Raw genomic sequence first — 19,402 nt, forward strand, 5'->3', positions numbered from 1 at the left:
CCGGCATGCACTGCGGCCACGCACCCGCGCGGTACGCCTGCAGCTGCGCGGCCGCGCTGGCGCCCCCTGGCGGATGGGGGGTGTCAGCTCCAGGCACGGCGGAGCTCGGTCCCGTTGTACCGGAGCTCGGGGCTCCGCTCCAGGCCGGGACGTTCTCCGGTTACGAGCCGGGTTTCCCGAGGCCCTGGATGCGCTGCCTGGGTCAGGTGTGCAGCAGGACGGCAGTGCTGCTGTGAGTGATGGGAGCCTGGGTAAGAGCTTCCCCAGGCGCCCCCTCAGCCTCTGGCACCACCCGGAGCAGGGCCGGTGGCCTTGCTGCCAGCACAGACATGGCCATATAATACAGAGATAATGTTTGTTAATCAAATCCTGTTTATGCGAGCAGAAAAAAAACACATGTCGACCTTAAACAGGTAAGGAACAGGCCTTGTATTAGCCACAGACATCTGGTAATGTAAACAAACTATATGTTGGCCTTGGATAGATAAGGAGTAGGCCTTGTATTAGCCACAGACATCCTGTAATGTAAAGAATACTTGTGCAAGCTCTGTATTTATGCAAGACATGATGAATTACCATTTGTTAAGCGAAGGTCAGAAGGCAGTTACAAGAGGAAGACTTGGGGCCTTCATCCCAGCGACCACCAGGAAGCAGGAAAAGACCCTTAACAACAGACTGGGCAGACAGAGTACACTATGGAAGGACACGTATATGGCAAGTAAAGGGCTATAGGAACCACAACCTCAAGGAAGGGGAGCAGAGGCTCCCCCGCCGCCCAGCGCTGTTTGCTATCGCTTGCCAAATTTATTGTAATAAATTGATATATTATTTTACTTAATTGATTCTCTGATTTTATCTGAGCACTTTATAACACCCAGAGCTGTGTGCCAAAGCACGAGCCATCCCCACGGAGCCATCCCACCCACCATTCCCAGGTGGCACTGGGAGCACCCACGTTATGTTAAGGCAGAAGCACAGCCTGTGCATGCAGATGTGACCGAACACTTCAGGTATTAGAGCAGCATCATTATCTTATGCTTTGTTTGGGGTTTTAGTTTACTTTATGCTCTTTATTCCACTCTTGTGAACAGCTGGATGTTTTCTACACTGCATACACCCATTGCCATGCCAGGATGGCTGCCACTCAGACACAGCATCTGTGTCCTGGGGAACATCACTAACACCTCCAGGGAACACTACCCGATGCCATTTGGGAGGCCATATCACCTGAGATGGAAAAGCAGATGAAAACTGCTCTCACATTAGGTTACCGGGGGTGGTACTCCCTTTGTTGGGCCAGAGGAGGAGAAAACACATGTGAGAACAACCCCAGTCTCAAATGGAAAGCAGTAAAAGTGAGAGGGAGTTTTATGGGCAAACAAATGGAGGTAAAAATAACCTCATCAGGGAAGGAGGGTGGCTGCTCACTGGCTGGGCCATCACAGTGCCACACGGCTGCTATTAGGAAGGATGTGGCAACAGATACCACCGGCTGCTCCTTGGGCTGAGGGGTGCTGGAGTGACACACTTTGGTAAGACACTTTTCCCTATGAAATACTTGTGTTCCTTCACCTCCGACACGCACTGCTCCAACCAGGTGAGCCAGGGCTCTGACAGATCCCACCAGCTCAGTGCAAGTTTCAGGATTTTGGAGCTATTTTTGCTCAAAGATTGGGAAAGAGGAGTCCCTGGAGTCCTCCCCAAAGGGAAACAAGCTCTGTCAGGGTTTCCTTCCCACGTGTTATGGGGCCTGCCCATGCCAATTATGTGCTTGCAGCACCCAGCACTGGAAAATGAGCCTGAAACTGTGGTTTCCAGAGTAAACACAAACCAGTTTTACTCTCTCAGTCTTGTACAATGAATGGAAGGGAAGCATGGAATATGGAAGCAGGCGGTGGACCTGGAATGCTGGTGGCCTTCCTGTCCTTTTCACCGAATTGTTGCCTGGTGTCATCACCAGTTTGTTTCAGAATAAGGTTTAGGGTTCATGTGCTGGGTGACATGCTGGGCAGGAAGGCACAAATTACAGTCATGTGCTTTTTAGCTGTAACTCATTGATTTATGGATTTGATGAAGTGATTACAGATTAAAGAAAACATTCCAGGGAACAAGACCAGCACGTTGCTGCAGTCTCGTGTCCTTCTGTATGAGTTACAGTGGAAAATAAAGGGGAATCACTGGGGGCACTTGGTCACTGCACTCTGTTCTCTTTGCTGTTGTGGAGCACAGGCTGCACAAACACGAGATGACAGCAACTGCACACAGGGTTTTTTACTCTGCAGATAGACACACCACAGATTTCTGGCTTCTCTTTGGCCTTGATAATGGTAAGAGAGAGCAGTGACTGAATTGTTGCTCAGTAAGTCAATAAGTACAGAGCTTGTTTGTTCTGTGATCATTAATGGTATTGCTAATGTGCCTAGAAAGCCTGGACATGGACCAGGGAACCACATGTAATGCACAAGTGGAGCTGTCTAACAGAGGCAGTGACAGCTACCCAAAACCAGGCAGCAGTTAAACAGCAGGAAAGGGGAATGTTGAGGACGATCACGAGACCGCTGTGCAAAATACATGGCAAACCCTCCAGGTGTGAGAGCTGCAGAGAAGCACAAAGGCACTTATTAAAGAGATGTATAGAGTAGGTTACAGAAATAGATGCTGTGAACCAGCTCGAGGCAGAGGTATTTTGTATTGAACTCAAGACAGGGGAGAATAAGCTGGGATCTAGGAAAAGAGATGTAGCTTTTGATGCAACCAAGGACTGGGACCAACGGAAATGTGCCAAGGGATGGGCAGCGTCGTGAAAGCAAGAGAGCAGTGATCTTTGCTGCAGCTCTTTGTGTGAGATGAGACTTGGCTGCCCTTGCTAAGGCCAGGCAGAAGGATGTTGGGTGCATGATGATGAAATCCCCTTTAGTTTACAGTCAATGGCCTGCCTGAGGGAAGCTTCTCTCCCAGACATATTACACAGCAAGGGACCTGCACAGTTGTATGTCACATCAGAGCAAGGAGCTAAAAGGCTTCCATTTCAGAGGAATCAAAGAAACATCCCTCATGACTGGGAAAAGGTACACAGAAAGAATTAAAAGGAGAAGAACAAGTTTATGGTTTCATCTGTGCTGAGACTGACCTATTGATGGGGGGACTGCAAAACAGTTTCAGGACAACAGGCCAAGAATCATAGAATCATAGAATAGTTAGGATTGGAAAAGACCTCAAGACCATCCAGTTCCAACCCCCCTGCCATGGGCAGGGACACCTCACACTAAACCATATCACCCAAGGCTTCATCCAACCTGGCCTTGAACACTGCCAGGGATGGAGCATTCACAACCTCCCTGGGCAACCCATTCCAGTGCCTCAGCACCCTAACAGTAAAGAATTTCTTCCTTATATCCAATCTAAACCTCTGCTGTTTAAGTTTCAACCCGTTACCCCTTGTCCTATCAGTACAGTCTCTAATGAAGAGTCCATCCCCAGCATCCCTATAGCCCCCTTCAGACACTGGAAGCTGCTCTGAGGTCTCCATGCAGCTTCTCTTCTCCAGGCTGAACAGCCCCAACTTTCTCAGCCTGTCTCCATACAGGAGCTGCTCCAGTCCCTGATCATCCTCGTGGCCTCCTCTGGACTTGTTCCAACAGTTCCATGTCCCTTTTATGTTGAGGACACCAGAACTGCACACAATGCTCCAGGTGAGGTCTCACGAGAGCAGAGCAGAGGGGCAGGATCACCTCCTTTGACCTGCTGGTCACACTCCTTTTGATGCAGCCCAGGATACGGTTGCTTTCTGGGCTGTGAGCACACACTGAAGCTGCTCATGTTCATTTTCTCATTGACCAACACCCCCAAGTCCTTCTCCTTGGGCTGCTCTGAATCTCTCCTCTGCCCAACCTGCAGCTGTGCCTGGGATTGCTCTGACCCAGGTGTAGGACCTTGCACTTGGCATGGTTAAACTCCATGAGGTTGGCATCAGCCCACCTCACAAGTGTGTCAAGGTCCCTCTGGATGGCATTCCTTCCCTCCAGCAGATCAACAGAACCACACAGCTTGGTGTCATTGGCAAACTTACTGAGGGCACACTCAATTCCATTTTCCATGTCAGGGACAAAGATATTAAACAAGACCGGTCCCAACACCAATCCCTGAGGGACACCACTTATTACTGGTCTCCAGCCGGACATTGAACTGTTGACCACAACTCTTTGACAATACACAAATACAAGGTTAAGTAAATGCGTGGGCTTGCCCCGGTAGAGAAGATACCCAAATCTGTGTTTGCAGGAGAAGTGAGAAATAGCCAAAGATGGAGCTGGAAGGTCTATGCCCTCCAGCCTGCAACAGAGCTCCATAGGAGGATGATGATTTTGGGAACAGCCTGCTACTTTGCACAGCCAAAGCGTGTATGGAGAGAGCACTTGTTCTGACACTCAGCTTGGAAGAAGGCACTGTGCAGTTTCTTAGGCAATGGTGGGGAATGAGTGTGTATTTAAAGGAGGACTTCAAGTGTGCACATGTTGTCTCGGTCAAAAAAAAACAAAAAAAGCCTCCCCAGATTATAATAGATTAAAATACGAAGAGACAATACTGTAACTCTGTGTCTGTGTCTGTAAATGTCATCAAGTTTAATGTAGAGGGTGGCCACACAAAAGCGTTCCGTTCACCACAGCAATATAACAAAGGCAGTAAGCGGAGCCACACACTGCATTACATACCAGGCTCTGGAGGAGCAGAAATCCTGGTATGCATTACTAGCAAAGCACAAGTGATAATTGAGGAGATCAAGAGCTCTCTGGGAAGCACAGGGCAGTAAATGTGCTTACAAAAAAGACAAACACTGCTACAGCAGTGAGAAATGAGAAACATGCCTGAAGGAACAACATGAGGAAAAGTTGCCAGCACAGCAGGTCCTGAAGGATGTGAAGCAGTCAGTACCATGGTATGTCCAGGTTTGCAGTTTACGTTTCTAAGACAGAGCACACTCATAGCAAGAGACAGGTGTGAATCCTGCACATCAGATGTGCAATGACTCCAATGCTTCCTCTCCCTGCACTTATTCTTTAGCTCGTAAGGTGGCTTTTTTCCTTGCTACTTTGATTGTACCTGGTACAAAACCAGCAGAACAAGGACAGGATAAGCTGGTGTATGAAAACCAGCTGCCAATGTGGTTTCACACCTCAGCCTAGAACTGCAGCCATTTGCAAAGGCTGTGCCTTACAGCAGTACCTGGATTAGAGATGATGGTTGGCAGGCACCACTGGAACAATTCCTTTCTCTCTAGTAATAAAAAACCTCTTTCTTACCAGAGAGAGACCTCGAAAGCTTGTTTGACCCACAACCTGGGATATTCAGGGAGCTAACCTGTATTCTTACTGAAGTGGATGTGGACAGGCAGTGTGGTTTGTCAGGGTGACATCTCTGAGCTGATATGTCTCCCAGACTGTGTATGTCTCACTCCCATGGAATCCCAGCTTGGTGACATCGGTACCCACTTCAGTGAGTTCCTTTCAAAGTCCCAGCTGCAGCAAACTGCACAGCTGTGAGCCCACTTGAATTGTCCTTGCAGATACCTTTAATCTTGTTAAGTGTAGGCAACGATATTAGTACATCTTACAACACAGGCCTATTTCTGCCTCCTCAGCAGTTACATTAAAACAAACAGTCCACTGTCCAGCCTTACACCTGCAAGTGCAAGAAAATCATTTCCATAGCCACAGATGTCAGTTTATTGATGAAAACCATCAGACTTAAAAATTACTCGTGTTTCTGACCATCCAAACAGCCTTTTTGGCTCTAAATCTGTTCAACGGGGCTGGCAAAGAAGAATTTACACAGAGCCTCACATTAGAACTGCACATGAAGGTTTTCCTTTGGGACGTACTGGGAACACAGCACTTGCAGGTGTGCTGCACCTCCTGTGTCTGTCTGAAGGTCTGGGATGGCCATCTGCTTTATGTACATAAAGAATACACCAAGAGGAGGGCTATGGAAGCTCCCTCCCATTGGCAGTGGGATCCGAAGCCTACCAAAGCAGTGCCTCGGCTCGGCCAAGGGACCCTCACACTCAGATAGCCTTCCCAGCACACACTCCTCAATGGGAGCACCGGTGGCTCCCTGTCCCCGCACTCACGTGTATGGCTGCCACCGCTCGGCCGCAGCGTTTCCTACCGGCGGCAGTCCCTGACACGAACGATGACCGCGGGCCGGGACCGGGGACCCGCTGCCCGGTGGCCGCGGGGGCCTGAGGGGGCCGGGCCGGGCTGAGGGGGCCGCGGGGGGCTGAGGGGGCCGGGGCCCAGCGGCGCCTGCTCCACGGCCCTGTCCGCCCCCTGCCCGCCCCCTGCCCGCCCCCTGCCCGCCCCCTGCCCGTTCCCTGCCCGCCCCCTGCCCGCCCCCTGCCCGCCCCCTGCCCGCTCCCTGCCTGCAGCTCCGCCCCCCGCTCCTCATTGGCCTGCGGCTGGGCAGGCAGCGGAGGGGCGGGGCCGTGCTACCGGTACGGCGGCTGCCGTTAGCCAAACCATTCGTTTCGCGAAGCCGCCGGCAGCCGCCATGGAGTCCGGGGATTGCGCCGAGGCCGGGCCCGTGTTCACGCTGGAGGAGGTCGGGAAGCGGAACTCCAGCCGCGAGGCCTGGTTCGTTATCCACGGCCGCGTCTACGATGTCACCCGCTTCCTGGAGGAGGTGAGGCCGGGCGGGGACGGGCACGGCCGGTGCCCACCGGGGCACATGCGGGGCTGAGGGGACACCATTAGGGGGTGAGAGGGAAGGGGAGGGCCGGGGGTGCGGGACGGGGGGAACCGAGGGGCAGAGATCCGGTGTCCATGGGCAGCGCTGCGGCCCCAGGCCGTGGGGCCCGGCCCTGGCAGGAGCAGGGCCCCAGGAGCGCTCTCCTCGTGGGCGGTTCTGTGCCCGGGACAGCGCCTGCCCCTGCTCCAGGTACCGGCCATAACGGGCACAGGGACGGCGGGGCATGGCAGAGGCCAGGCGGGCGGATGGGGTGTGCTCGGGCTCCGTTGAGTCACCTCTGCTCCCCATGGGGCACATCTCAGCGCTCCCTAAACTGCATTGCTTCACCTCTGGCCTTGTGGGGTGAACCATATGGGGCCGGATCAGTAAATATGACATCACCAGGGGCACCCCATAACTTGGAGGAGAAAGTAATGGGGATGCAGTAGGTGAGTACCTGCTGCAACACTGCCTTCCCGTAGGGACCGAGCGTGGATGGCTTGGAACCGATGCAGTCTCTGCTGCCTGATCTCCAGTTCTCTTGGCTCTGTGGACAAACACTGCTTCTGGACTCGATGCTTTTGCCTGCTGTTTTTGGAAAGATTGTGTTGTTAACATGTGGAGATGAAAACAGAGTGGGAAGAAGAGGCAAAAACTTTCAAAGGGGTTTATCTCAGCTTAAAATACCACCAAACCCTTTATAGCATCTACAGGGTAATGTACAAAAGTTAGGCTGAATTGGCTTTAAAAGCAGAGCAACCCATTGAAAATGCACATGTTGCTGCTTGTTGGTTTGCCTGTCTAAATTAAGCTACTATTTCCCTCCAGGCATGTATGATTAAAGCATGCCTGCTATGTAGTTATAACATATAATGGCAAAGGTACCTTGGTGAGGTGTAGAGGCTTACCAGAGGAGAGGGAACAATAACCTGGCTGCCGTTTTACAGTGGACTGGCAGCTGAAGGTAATGGCTTTCTTTGTAGGTTTTGGTATTTCATTACAAAGTTGGAGACAATCTGTTTTGTTCTTTGGGTCCAGCATCATAACAGTTCATTCAGGATCTGACTTGTGCTTTGAGTCTTGCCCCAACATTTGTTTTAAAGAGACCCTCTAAGGTATTTCAGTGGCCAGATTAGGGAGCTCTCTTACTACAGTGGCTTGAACTGGCCTTTGCCACAGCCAATTCTGCACTGTTTGTAGCCTTTATAACAAAAATCTTGCTTCCAAAGGCCCATAAATGGATCCTGACTGCTCTCGTTTGCTCACTGATGTCTGCTGTTGGTACTCCATCGCTCTTTACAGAGGCCTCTGTGTCAGGTCCAGGAGCTCAAAGGCAGCTGCTGCTCTTGGGTCTTTGATACTCAAGAGAGACTTGAGGCCCCAGTGTGGTGCAAAGAAAGGGCCTGTGGGACAGTGGGATGGTGCTTGGTGGAAGGGTGGAGCTTTGGGGCTACAGAGCAGCAGTGGTGTGAAGGATTATCAGCTGATGCTCAGCTGTTGTTTTTACCTGAGAGCCCATAGGTCCGGCTGAGGTGAGGGACCAGTTACACGTTTAGTCACACACATCCACAAGAAGATGCAAACTATACTGTAGACTAGACAGTTACTAGACAGTTACTCTTGCTAGACTAGACAGTTACTGTGCTAGACAGTTACTCTTGGGGTGGGAAAGAGAAGACAATAACTTTGAATGTCTCTTAACTCAGGAATCCCTGAAGTGATGGAGCTATGAGCAGAACTAAGGTACTCTGATTCCTGTTCCAGGTTAGTTCACAAGACCAGAAGTTTTCCAGATGGGATGTGAGGGTTTTCCAAGCAGCTGACTGCTTCCTCTTACATGCACCCCCCGACCAGTGTTTGGGCTCCCCAGCACTAGGCCAGACCTGTCATCTGGCATCTCTCAAATTCCTGAGCATTTGGGTGGGTGCAGTGGAGTACACGGCTGTGAGCCCATTTACCTCTGCTGAGCGAGTCAAACTGGCAGAGTGGTGGGTGTGTTCTGGAGAAGGCTTCTTACTCCACCAGCTTTTAAATCTTCCATGTCTGCCTACAACTAGAAGTCTAGTACAAGAACCAGGGGGCATTGAAGAAGCTGGAGCCAGGTCCAGAACAAACAAATGGTGTTCCTTCGTGCAACAGGGAGCAGAACAGTGGAACAGCTTGACAAAGGTTGTTGTGGATGCAAGAAGGTTAAGTAGATTATGGGGAAGACTAGGCAAAAATGTGGAAAAGCAATCCGCTGCTGGTTTCTGAATAGCAAAGCACTGTGGGTTTAGGAAGAGCCAAAACCAGCTGGAGGCTGGGACAGTACTTGCAGAAACCATCTGCCTTGTCTTACACTTGCCTCTGTGTTCCAGATATGGTTGTTACTTACTGCTTTTCAGACCTAAGGATTAGAAAAATGTTTCTGAGATCCTAACCCTGGTGTGAATGATGATGTCTTTCAGAGGAGGGACACTGTGTGGTAGTCAGTGTTCATTTCAGCGTTCTCTGTTGCATCTGGGACATGCTCCCTGAGACCCCTTCTGTATAAGCCCAGAAAGACACTTTGCTCCCTCCCTGCAAGCCAGGTGTATCAGTGCCCTGGGTTTTACCTTTGGATGATATTTCATATTGTCTTTTCCAAGCTCTTTATCCCATTAGTGTCTTTTTCCAGTGTGAAAAACATCTACTTGGGCTAGGGAATGAAGAATAAGGCGACTGTTTTAACTGTGCCAGTGTGGCTGACACAACAGTCTGCCATGTATGCCCCTTGCTAATGTAGTGAGACTTTTAAGTGTAGATCAAGGCCTAATTTATTCACAAAAATGCTCTTTATATCTCTTACCCCACTGCAATCAGTTGAGTGAGAGGGCAACAATGTGCAACTGATTGGAACCAGGGATGTTTGTCTTGTTTAAAAGTTGAAGTTGTCTGATAAACTGTTCTGCTTTAGAGTTCTGCTGTAGCTGCAGCTACCAGGCTTTCAGTGGGTAGTGTTTCTCCTCCATCCTGTGCAGTCACTGAAGCTGTGTCTAACTGTTGCCTTTTCTGGCCTTTGGTCACAGGTTATTTGAACAGGATTGCTGAATATCTATCAGAGCATTACCTCAGAGTGCTTGTGTAATCCTGAAGAAGCCTCACTGCTAAGAGATTGTTCAGCTCTGCTTCATGGTTTCTGCAGATGAGGTACAGCAGATCAGCCATGAGCTAGCCAACTCACAATCTGTATGTTGTCTGAAGCACAGATCATTTTAAACTTCCAATTTACTTTGTTATTTACTATGTAATAGGAGTAACAATTAAAACACCACAAAGCAAAATCCTGCTGAAGCCTGAGGTGAACAAAATGCAGGCAATGTGCAAAGAAAGCAACGGATATTTCGTAGGAGGTTCTGAGAGGCTGTAATCTCCTGTGCTTCAGAGAGCCTCTAAGTGCATTCTGAGGTAGCCTGTGGCAACAGTGTAATTTTCTCCCAAATCAAGGTGGTTGGACCAGCAGAATATTACTCCTCATTGCAGTAGTCTGGAAAAGCAAGGGTAGGCTACGGCTAGAGTAGAAAGGGCTGGCTGCTCAGGGAGGTGTGAATGATGAGTCAGGAAGTGGAAGAAGGCAGGTCTATGTCCCTGACAGGCACTCTTGAGGTCTGGTCTGCTCACACATACACCCTCACAATCTAATAGACTTTATTTCACAGGCATTCTAGTGATAGAGGGACATGGTTTATCTCCATTTTTACACAGTACTGACAGAGTCTGGAGGTATGTGTTTCTTCAGTGTATGCCTTTTTGTCCGTTGCCTGAGTCCACAAGACACAGCAGCCACCACAACTTTGTGTCTTGGCATGTGCTGTTGCTTCTGATACCCATGAGAACTGTGGCTAGAAATCTATTTGAACTTGTTTCCAAGTGTCATGAGCCTGGGTTGTAACAACTCTAACCCACATTGGCCAGTTGGTTTTGAATATAATGTTCTTCAAACTGTGTTTCAAATGAAGGAAATACTTTACTACTGACAGCTTCTCGTTAAACTTATATGGTTCTAACAGAGCATATCACTTAGATGGAAGTGAAGAGGAAGGACTTATCAGATGGTTGCTTTCACAACAGAGGCAGCAAGTTTGAATACCTTTCTTTGTCCTTCTGCATTGGAGTCTTGTGTACTCTGGTGTATCCGAAACCAGAACTCTGTAAGGGAGAAGGAGGAATGTCAGAGATCTGGTTTTGCTCATGCTGACCTGCTCCAGCTTTGCAGAGATATTTTTGGGGGAACCTGTTCCACATTTTAAAACAAGCTTTGAAGGATGTGTGGCTGATGAACACCATTGATGTCTAGGTGGCTGTTTGTCCTTGTTTTCTGTCTTGTATCATACTGGCACCTTATTACTGCACAGTGATACTCTTCCTTTCCTGGCTTATTTCTCTTCATACTGGGGGCTAGGAATGAAAGCTGCTGCATCCCTCCTCAACCTGATGATCTTGTGTCTTACCTGATCCAGCAATCTAATTAGTTGTAGAGCTTAGCTTTGCTTCTGAGTTCATTTGTAGTCTGCAGTGGGTCTGTAGCAGCAGTTGCCAGGCAGACATATGCAGATGGGCACTTGGGAGTTTGCGGAAAGGCTGCTGGTTCTTGGCTCTTCTGCAGCAAGTTTGTGTTGTGCTGTCACAGGCCTTTGTTGTGTGCCTCCGTTCTGGCTTGCTGCTGTTTCTTGCCTGGTCCATATCTCTTCTAAAGGCTACACAGATAAAGCATCTTCTGAGGTCTTATGAATACAGCTTTGCTGGCTGAACACTGGAGAAGGACTATATGAGTTGCTAATTAGGAAGTGAGTCATCAAGGGCAAACTTTGCCATCTTAAGGATGTCAGTAACATTCAAGTAAGTGAGCTTGGTATGAATATGAGGCTACATGACTCCCTACTCTGCTGTTTTCTGGACCCAGTTTGGAGAACTCAATTGAAATGTCACTCTGAAATGGTGCTTTTGAGAGCACCTCTTGTAGCTGTGAGTGCTGCAGAGCACGAGGCAGTCTTGGGTTTCCTCCCCCCAAGTCTCCTGACTGTGGCAGGAGGAGGCTGGGCTCCCTTCTGTGCTGCCTGGGCCAAGGCCTCCTAAGCTGGCGATGGCTGTTGTGTTTTCACTCCTAAATGACAGGGTTCTCCCTTTCAAACTGTTTTCTTTGCTCAGTAGTGTTGGTCATACCCTTCACGAACTGGTGCTTCAAGACTATTAATGTTGCTGTCAATGTGTACGTTATTGTGTGTCCTGAAGGCTCCAGTGACAAGGAGGTTCTACTTCTATTGCTGTTGTTGAGGAAGGCTTCGGAGGACTGGCACTTGGGCCCACCTCTCTTGTTCTTATTTGCTTTTGTCTGTTTCTTTTGAGAAGCAGACATTTTTCAGTCACTGTTTCCTCTGGAAGTACTTCCCCTTCCCTCCTTTCCTCCCTCCCACAGTTGCAGGGAGAGAGTTCCAGGTTTAATGTTTTCCTGCAGAAACTGTAGACTTCAGAAGTTTTGTGTTAGCATAAATGACTTCCTGTATAAATAGTTGGGGTTTACATTAGCTCAGGTATGACAAGGTAAGAATTGTCTGGTTGAAGTTGTGGCTGTCTAGACTAGGGAGTCCTTTCAGAAAGATAATATGCCAAAAGATAATATGCAAAATAATATGCAAAAGATAACATGCAAAAATATAAGGAAGAAATTCTTTACTGTGAGGGTGGTGAGGCACTGGAATGGGTTGCCCAGGGAGGTTGTGAATGCTCCATACCTGGTGGTGTTCAAGGCCAGGTTGGATGAAGCCTTGGGTGCCATGGTTTAGTGTGAGGTGTCCCTGCCCATGGCAGGGGGGTTGGAACTGGATGATCTTAAGGTCCTTTCCAACCCTAACTATTCTATGGTTCTATGATTCTAAAATGGTCTGAAATCTTTTGGTTTGGGGATTACAGGAAAGGACAGATGTGCATGAATAATTAATTATTTTCTTTTTGTCATTGTGGATTTAGCAAGTGCATAGAAAGGTTTCAGACCTGAAGAGGAGTAAACTTTACCTTTCTTCTTGTCTCTCCTATGTGCAAAGATGCGATGCCATGAAAAGCCAATATCCACTGCATATTCCCTATTACTGCAGGGTTTTTTCTGCCCTTTTAGGTTGGATGATTAGGAACACAAAGGTGTTGCCCTAAAATTCAGTTCTTACATTTTTCCATCTGAAATGAAATTCCTGGTTAAACATCCCCAAGAAGTTCTTCTAGAAGACTTACAGTAGATGGCCAGTTTTCATCCCCTACTTTCTGCAAGTGCTTTTATAAGCACTCAGCATGTTTAGTGCTTGTTGCCTGATGCTGTAGAAAACTGGGTTAGTCCCTGTGTGTGCATTCAGGAGCCATACTTTATTGGCTTAACTGTATTAGCTGATTGTTTAAATTTAACTAGTTGTTCACACTCATTCTGTAAAGACATTGCACCTTGCTGGGTTTGTGGTTAGCATACCTGTTCCTGGACTTATGGTATTGACCGTGCTAGACAAGAGTCCAAACCATCAAGAACAGAATTGCACCAGAGTTCTGTGTCAGTTCATACCACTTGGTCTGTCAGTTTTCTGTGACCATCTGCCACCACAGAAACGTCAGTGTGGTTGTGGAGCATCCTTGTGGATTTGGTACTTTTGTTGTTATAACTTCTGAATCTGAGATCAGTTAATGATGTCAAACTGATCATTTTTCATGACATGTTTTTTCTCTCCCTGATTGTTGAGTGGTTGGTTGTACACTGGATGAATGTAGTATTGTTGGTGCTACACTAGACTTGTAGCCATAACTTACGGCACTAGAAAACATGATGCACTTCTCACTTCTTTTCCATTCATTTGACTGTCAGCCAAATACTATTATTTTCTGAAGTATCTGAAGAAGCAGAATATCCGTTCCAGGTGCCTGTGAAGGCAGTGTTGTCGTGCTTCACTAGCAGCTAAGATACCTCAGGACAGTTCTTGTGAAAATCATGCAGGAGAGGCTCCTCTGCAAGCAGGGGAGTCTGATTTGTGCAGCAGAGCCAGTGAAGAACTACATGAGGATATTCTTTCTTCTGTGTTATTTTCTTGCCCAAATCAATTATGGAATCACAGAAGGAATAGCTTTGCTGTGGGCGACAAAGCTGTGCTCCCTGTGTACATTGGGGATTTGCTTCTCTGGGAGGATTTTTATTATGGAAGGTGTTTTCCAGGCTGTGCAGCACATGTTGTTCTCTGTAAATTCCTGAAGGAGAGGTTAGACAGTTGAACCTTTGGAAGATTTTCTTGATGATGCTGGTTTGAGGCATCCATGGCAAATGGAAGGAATGAAAGCAGACAGGCAAAGGTACTCTTGCACGTTTTTTTATCTAGCCCTTTGCTCACCTGAACTCTTCTCTTCCAGCATCCAGGTGGAGAAGAGGTTTTGCTGGAACAAGCCGGTAGAGATGCCACGGAGAGCTTTGAAGATGTGGGACATTCCTCAGATGCCAGGGAAATGCTCAAGCAGTACTACATTGGGGAGGTCCACCCGGTAGGAACCAGCTGACTGTCAAAGCCTCTTTCAAACACAGGATGGGACTGTGTGAAAGTGTGATTCTCCTTTGTGTAACCCACTGAACACATAGGCTAAGATAGGTCTTGTGAAATAAGTAAGTAGTTAAGGGTTTTTGGCAGTCTCTATGTTGCCCAGGATTTCTGTTGGGAAAATTAATCTCTTTTGAGGAAACAAAACTAAATTAGTCTCCTCTTCCCACCATTTAAAACAGATTCCTTACTACAATTAAATTAAGGACACTTAATGTCAGCTAATTGGTTTCCTCCTTTAGTGGTGGTACCATAACTTTGCCTTGCCTTGTGATTTAGAGTTCAAGAGTGTGAGAGATCACAGGGGCATGGCACAAACACCAGCTTCCTACCTGCTGCAACAACAGTGCCTTTGGGTGCTGAAGGAATGACTCCTTTGAAACCCCAGTCCAGGCAGTTGCCCCTTTTATGAGGACTGTGTACAGAGCAATTCCCTTGTCAAGACTGCAGGTTTTTCTTGAAGTCAGTGCTTATATTTTTTCTTCTTATTTTTTCCCCTTGACAGCATGATCGTAAAAAAGAAGGTTCCAAGGTAAGCTATTAGTATTTTACTTTACTGTTTTAATTTAATGCTGTAGAAATGATGCTCACAGAATGAAACAAAGAAGTTGTCACATACCTCTTTTATGTTATTTTTTTTCTGTGGAGCTTGTGGCTTTCTGTTTAAATAAGCTAAAGTAATGGATAAATCTTCCAAGCAAATTATACGTTTGTTTTTGTTCTGAAACTCAGCAGTCACCTTGGTGTGAAATTGGAAGGGTTTTTTGTGCCCTCTCTCCCCTGACATCAGCAATGTTATTTCCACACCTTGAACCACAAACTGGTTTTTTGCATCACTCGCTATGTCCTGACCACTGAACTGTTGGTGTTGTTACATTCAAGCCAGCAGACAGGCACAGCCACTGTGGGATTGGCTGTAAAACAAGAATTCTCTGTTAACTGCCCTAGTAATTATTGGTGTTGCTTGAAACTCAGGTACTCCTGGATTAGAACAGGGCACAGTGTTGCAAAAACGCCTTTGAAATGGATGGGGAGGGGGAAATGGTAATAAATAGAATCCTGTAGGAGAAGTAAACATGTGCCTTGCAGCTGGCTTCTCTTCGTGCTTGGCTTGAAGGCTTAGACCAGGCGCAGCTTTGCCTTCAACAACACTTTCATTAGCTGCTGTTCAAAGCAGGGCCACTTGCAAGGTAGCAGGACCCAAGAGGGAAACTCTCAACAGAGGGAACGGTGGCTGAAGCCCTTGAGAGTGTTTGTTTGCTGTAGTCATAGAATAATTCAGGCTGTATGAAGCGTACACTTAGTTAAAAATGGGACTGCATAATTATGCATATATTCCCCTTAAAATTTATTGTTTCGTTTAACTTTGTTTCATAAACAGGATCATAAATGTGTCTAGAAATAAGTAATAATCTAAGTGGCTCCCTTAGATATGAGTTAAGTACTTTTTCTGTTCTGAAGAGAAAGTCCAGTGAGTTATGTACTGCTAAGGCCTTTCTCCAGTGTACATCATCTGTTTTAAAAGCAGGCCCAAGTATAACTTAAAAACAGCAGCAAGAGGTAGAAGTCAGTAATGTGAGAATAAATAGGTGGGAGCAACAAAGAAAGAAAGAACTGTACATATATATCCTTGTGATGCAGCTCAAGAGGTAGCTTTCCACAGATAAGTGTCAATGTTTAGCAGCTACTGAATGTATTACAACAGAAGGGAAGCACTAAAGATCTCAGGAAATTGAGATAATTCTGTTCAGGATGGGCACGAAAGGTGGGTTTTGGTTGGTAGTTACTGTTTAAACTGGAGAGCAGCAATCGCCATCGAGGCTGTAGAGTTGATGAAAGCCCAAGTGAGAACTGCAGCTGACTGGAAGGAGGATTTAAATTCACAAGAGTTCTGTGAAAGGAGGAGTGTGGAAGTTTGGAAACAGGTTGTGTGTGAGGGAGAACTGATGAGAACATTGTGGTTGTATGCTTCTGTGGTTAGGGAGCAGGATAGCAAATGGGAACGTGGGCAGCGGTTTAGAGAGGGCATCGCACTGAAAGGATGGTCTGTATCAGAGTGCAGGTCGCAGTCCCTAGTGTTTAAAAGGGACAGGCTGCTTTGCAAGGTAATGAGCAAGACCTTTTATTGTGAGGATGCAAATTCCAGTGTGAAGTTGGTGACTGGGTGGGAGGGATTAGATTGGATTGAATTGATGGAAAGAACGTGGAGGTGAGGACAATGGCAAACAGCCCCACAAATGACCATGCTTGTGATAGAACGTGACTGGGACAGGAAGGGAGGGTTATTTTTATTCTGTGTTTATAATCACATGTTTAGTCTTGTAGTCTCATTAGCTCATGTTTAACTCTGTATTTCTTCCTTCAGAATCCAAGTGTGACATCCTCAGGCCAATCAAGGTATAGTATCCTCATAAGAAAAAGTGAATAAGAAATCAAGGGGTTAGGACTCTCCCTTTGTAAATCTGCATTATTAACTCTTAATGGGCATGATAAAAAACCCTGGGGATATCAGTGCACTGTATTCCCTGTGCACTATAGAGATTATTTCAGTGGGCACTGCAAGCCACAGAGTGACACAACGCAGTGATGTGCATGTTTTTGGAGGTTCTTCACCATTACCAGCCCCATTTATTGGAAAATCCTTAGAGCCAGAACAGGGCCTTAGTCTTCCATAGCTGATGCAGAATCTTTTAGCTAAAGAGGCTGCTGAAGGTGAGCCTGTGGCCTCTGGTTTATGAGTGAGGAAGATTTATTGTGGGATGGATGTAGCAATTTCCATCGTTGAGTCAACTCAGCTGTTTGTATAGCACAAATTACAGTCTGATTTATTTAAGGAAAAACAAAATAAGACAAACCAACAACAAAAAACCCCAGATTGGTTTCTGTATGTGCCAGGGTGGAAGCTTCAACAATTCAGCTGCTGTTTTCTGAGGCACCAAGCCCTTGCAGGCACAGGGGACACTCACAAGGACTGGGCTGAGCACTGAGCATCGGGATGGCCAATGCTGCCCAGCCCTGAGAGCCACAGCCCCTTTGGCTGGTCTGTTAGCCAATGAGAGATGGGTTCATAGAGTTCCCTGGGAGAAAACAGACATGTAGTATGTGATGAACATTTTGAATGAATTATTAACTTGCGATTTTCTTCTATTTTATGTGTGTGTTTTGGTTTGTTGTGTGTTTGGTTTTTATTCTCTCTATAGTTTCTGGTCAACATGGCTAATCCCCATCTTCGGAGCACTGGTCTTAGGTTTAATGTATCGCTACTACATGTTGGATGGGAGAAACTCTTGAACTCACCGTGCTGGGACCTCAGCCTGAAGAGGAGGGTGTGAGAGAGAATGCACACATGCAACACATGGAGTTCTGCAACCCTTAACCTTTCCTGCCTTGCTTTTAGCTTAGTCTGTCAAGTGATGTTGAGATCCATGGGACCAAGTTAATCCCAACCTGTACTAACTCTGGGAGCTGCTGTACTTTCCTCCTGTGGTGGCAGGGCCAGTGCAGCTTCCTGGTATTCTCTCATTTGTGTGTGATCTCCTCGCGTGTGCGTGCTTGTGCGCTCTCTCTCGTGCTCTCTCTTGGTTTCTGAAGTAAACCACAGACAACATTTTTATTTCAATGCCTTTTTGTTAAGCCAGACGACATGAGACAGCTGCCAGTGAGCCTGTGGATTGCCTTAGTCCTTCACATAGCATCATCAGACATAAACTGTAAGGGGTCCAGAAGAGATGGCCAGAGATACGGTTCCACAGTAACTATCCCAGTGCATGCAGGCAACACTAACTGGAGCAGCAGGAAGTTGTTAGCTTTTCTAGCTCTTTCTGTACATGTCGTTTTTAACGGTTAAAAAAATACAAGTATTTTAAAAATGATTCTGTTCATTTTGTAATGTTTGTACTTGTCCCTTTTAAAATGTATGTTCTGTGAAACCATTTACACCTTTGAAGCCTGATTTGTTTGGGTGCTTTTGTGCTGTGTGTTGCAGTGCCAGAAATGGGAACTGACACATGGCTGCTCAAAATGCCTATTTTTCCCCTTTCTCCCTGAGGTCTTGATCCAACACATGTATTGGAAGCAAAACTCATTATTACTGTGAATGTGCACCAGATGGGGGGGTGGGGGTGTTGGGGAAGACAAATCCTATCTTTTCTCCCTAAATGAAAAGGGGAAAAAATCCATTTGGGATTTGTGCATAATGCTGGTTTTGTCTTGGAATAGAGGAGGATATTTCTCTCTTCTGTTTTTGTGTGTGTAATGTGGTTGGCCTCTAACAGTACAGAGACAATATAAAGTACGCTTTGTGCACTGAGGTACAAATCTTTCCAGCTCTTCCAGCATGTTGGTCTGTGGCTCCAGGAACTGCTAAATAAAGGGAACTCATGTCCTGGTGTCTGATACCCTTCAGTGGAGCTCTGCAACACTGCTCTGACACAAAGGTGCTCAGCTCTTTGAATTGCTGCAAAAAGGGATGCAAACTACTGGGGTCCTGTTTGTGAAAACCTCCTGGAGGTTGTGGCTTCCTCTTCCATGAAACTACTCTGTGCCCCTGAAGGTCATGTAGAAGAATTTATTGATGTGTGATTACACTCCACCTGTTCAAAGCAAAAGGCAAAGGAGCTGCTTGCGCCCTGGGAATGGAAAGCTTTGCTGACACTTTGCTCCTCCCATGGGCATGGCAGTTGCTGCCAGCAGCAGCTTAGCTTTTGGTGCTCACTGCGCAGAGGAGCGACAGCAGTCCTTGTAGATGTCTGTCTTTCCATGGGACTTTTTCCACTGCCATCAATTGTTTATCCCTTACAGTGAATTATCTGGCCAGAGAAACCTGGAGTTCACTGCTGCAGTGGGTTTTGGATATCCCTCCAAGTCCTTCATTAGGCCTAGGCTGCTTCTATGGTTTAGTCTGAGTTTATTCTGCCCTAACAAAAGTGTAGCAGAAAAGTGTAAATCTGAGCCAAGGAAAATCCCATAGGAAGGACCTGGGATATTCTGTTTAGCTACATGATAAACGATAAAGGTGACAGGCCACAGAGTCATACGTTAACAAGGTCTTAAACTCAGCGAAGGGTCACTCATTGTAAGTTTATGGAAAATAGATCTTATCA

The 19,402-nt window shown here is 47.0% G+C and overlaps 1 protein-coding gene across 1 annotated transcript; it reads left to right on the forward strand.

The window, feature by feature from the left end:
- The first annotated feature begins 6,486 nt into the window (after positions 1-6,486).
- CYB5B (cytochrome b5 type B) lies at positions 6,487-18,172 on the forward strand. Its single transcript, XM_005141921.4, has 5 exons — positions 6,487-6,678; positions 14,119-14,247; positions 14,806-14,832; positions 16,666-16,697; positions 17,501-18,172. The coding sequence occupies exons 1-5, from the start codon at positions 6,547-6,549 to the stop codon at positions 17,589-17,591; spliced, it is 411 nt and encodes a 136-aa protein (XP_005141978.1). The 5' UTR covers positions 6,487-6,546; the 3' UTR covers positions 17,592-18,172.
- Positions 18,173-19,402: the final 1,230 nt, after the last annotated feature.

Source organism: Melopsittacus undulatus, chromosome Z (assembly GCF_012275295.1).
Source record: "Melopsittacus undulatus isolate bMelUnd1 chromosome Z, bMelUnd1.mat.Z, whole genome shotgun sequence".
Taxonomy (NCBI): Eukaryota; Metazoa; Chordata; class Aves; order Psittaciformes; family Psittaculidae; genus Melopsittacus; species Melopsittacus undulatus.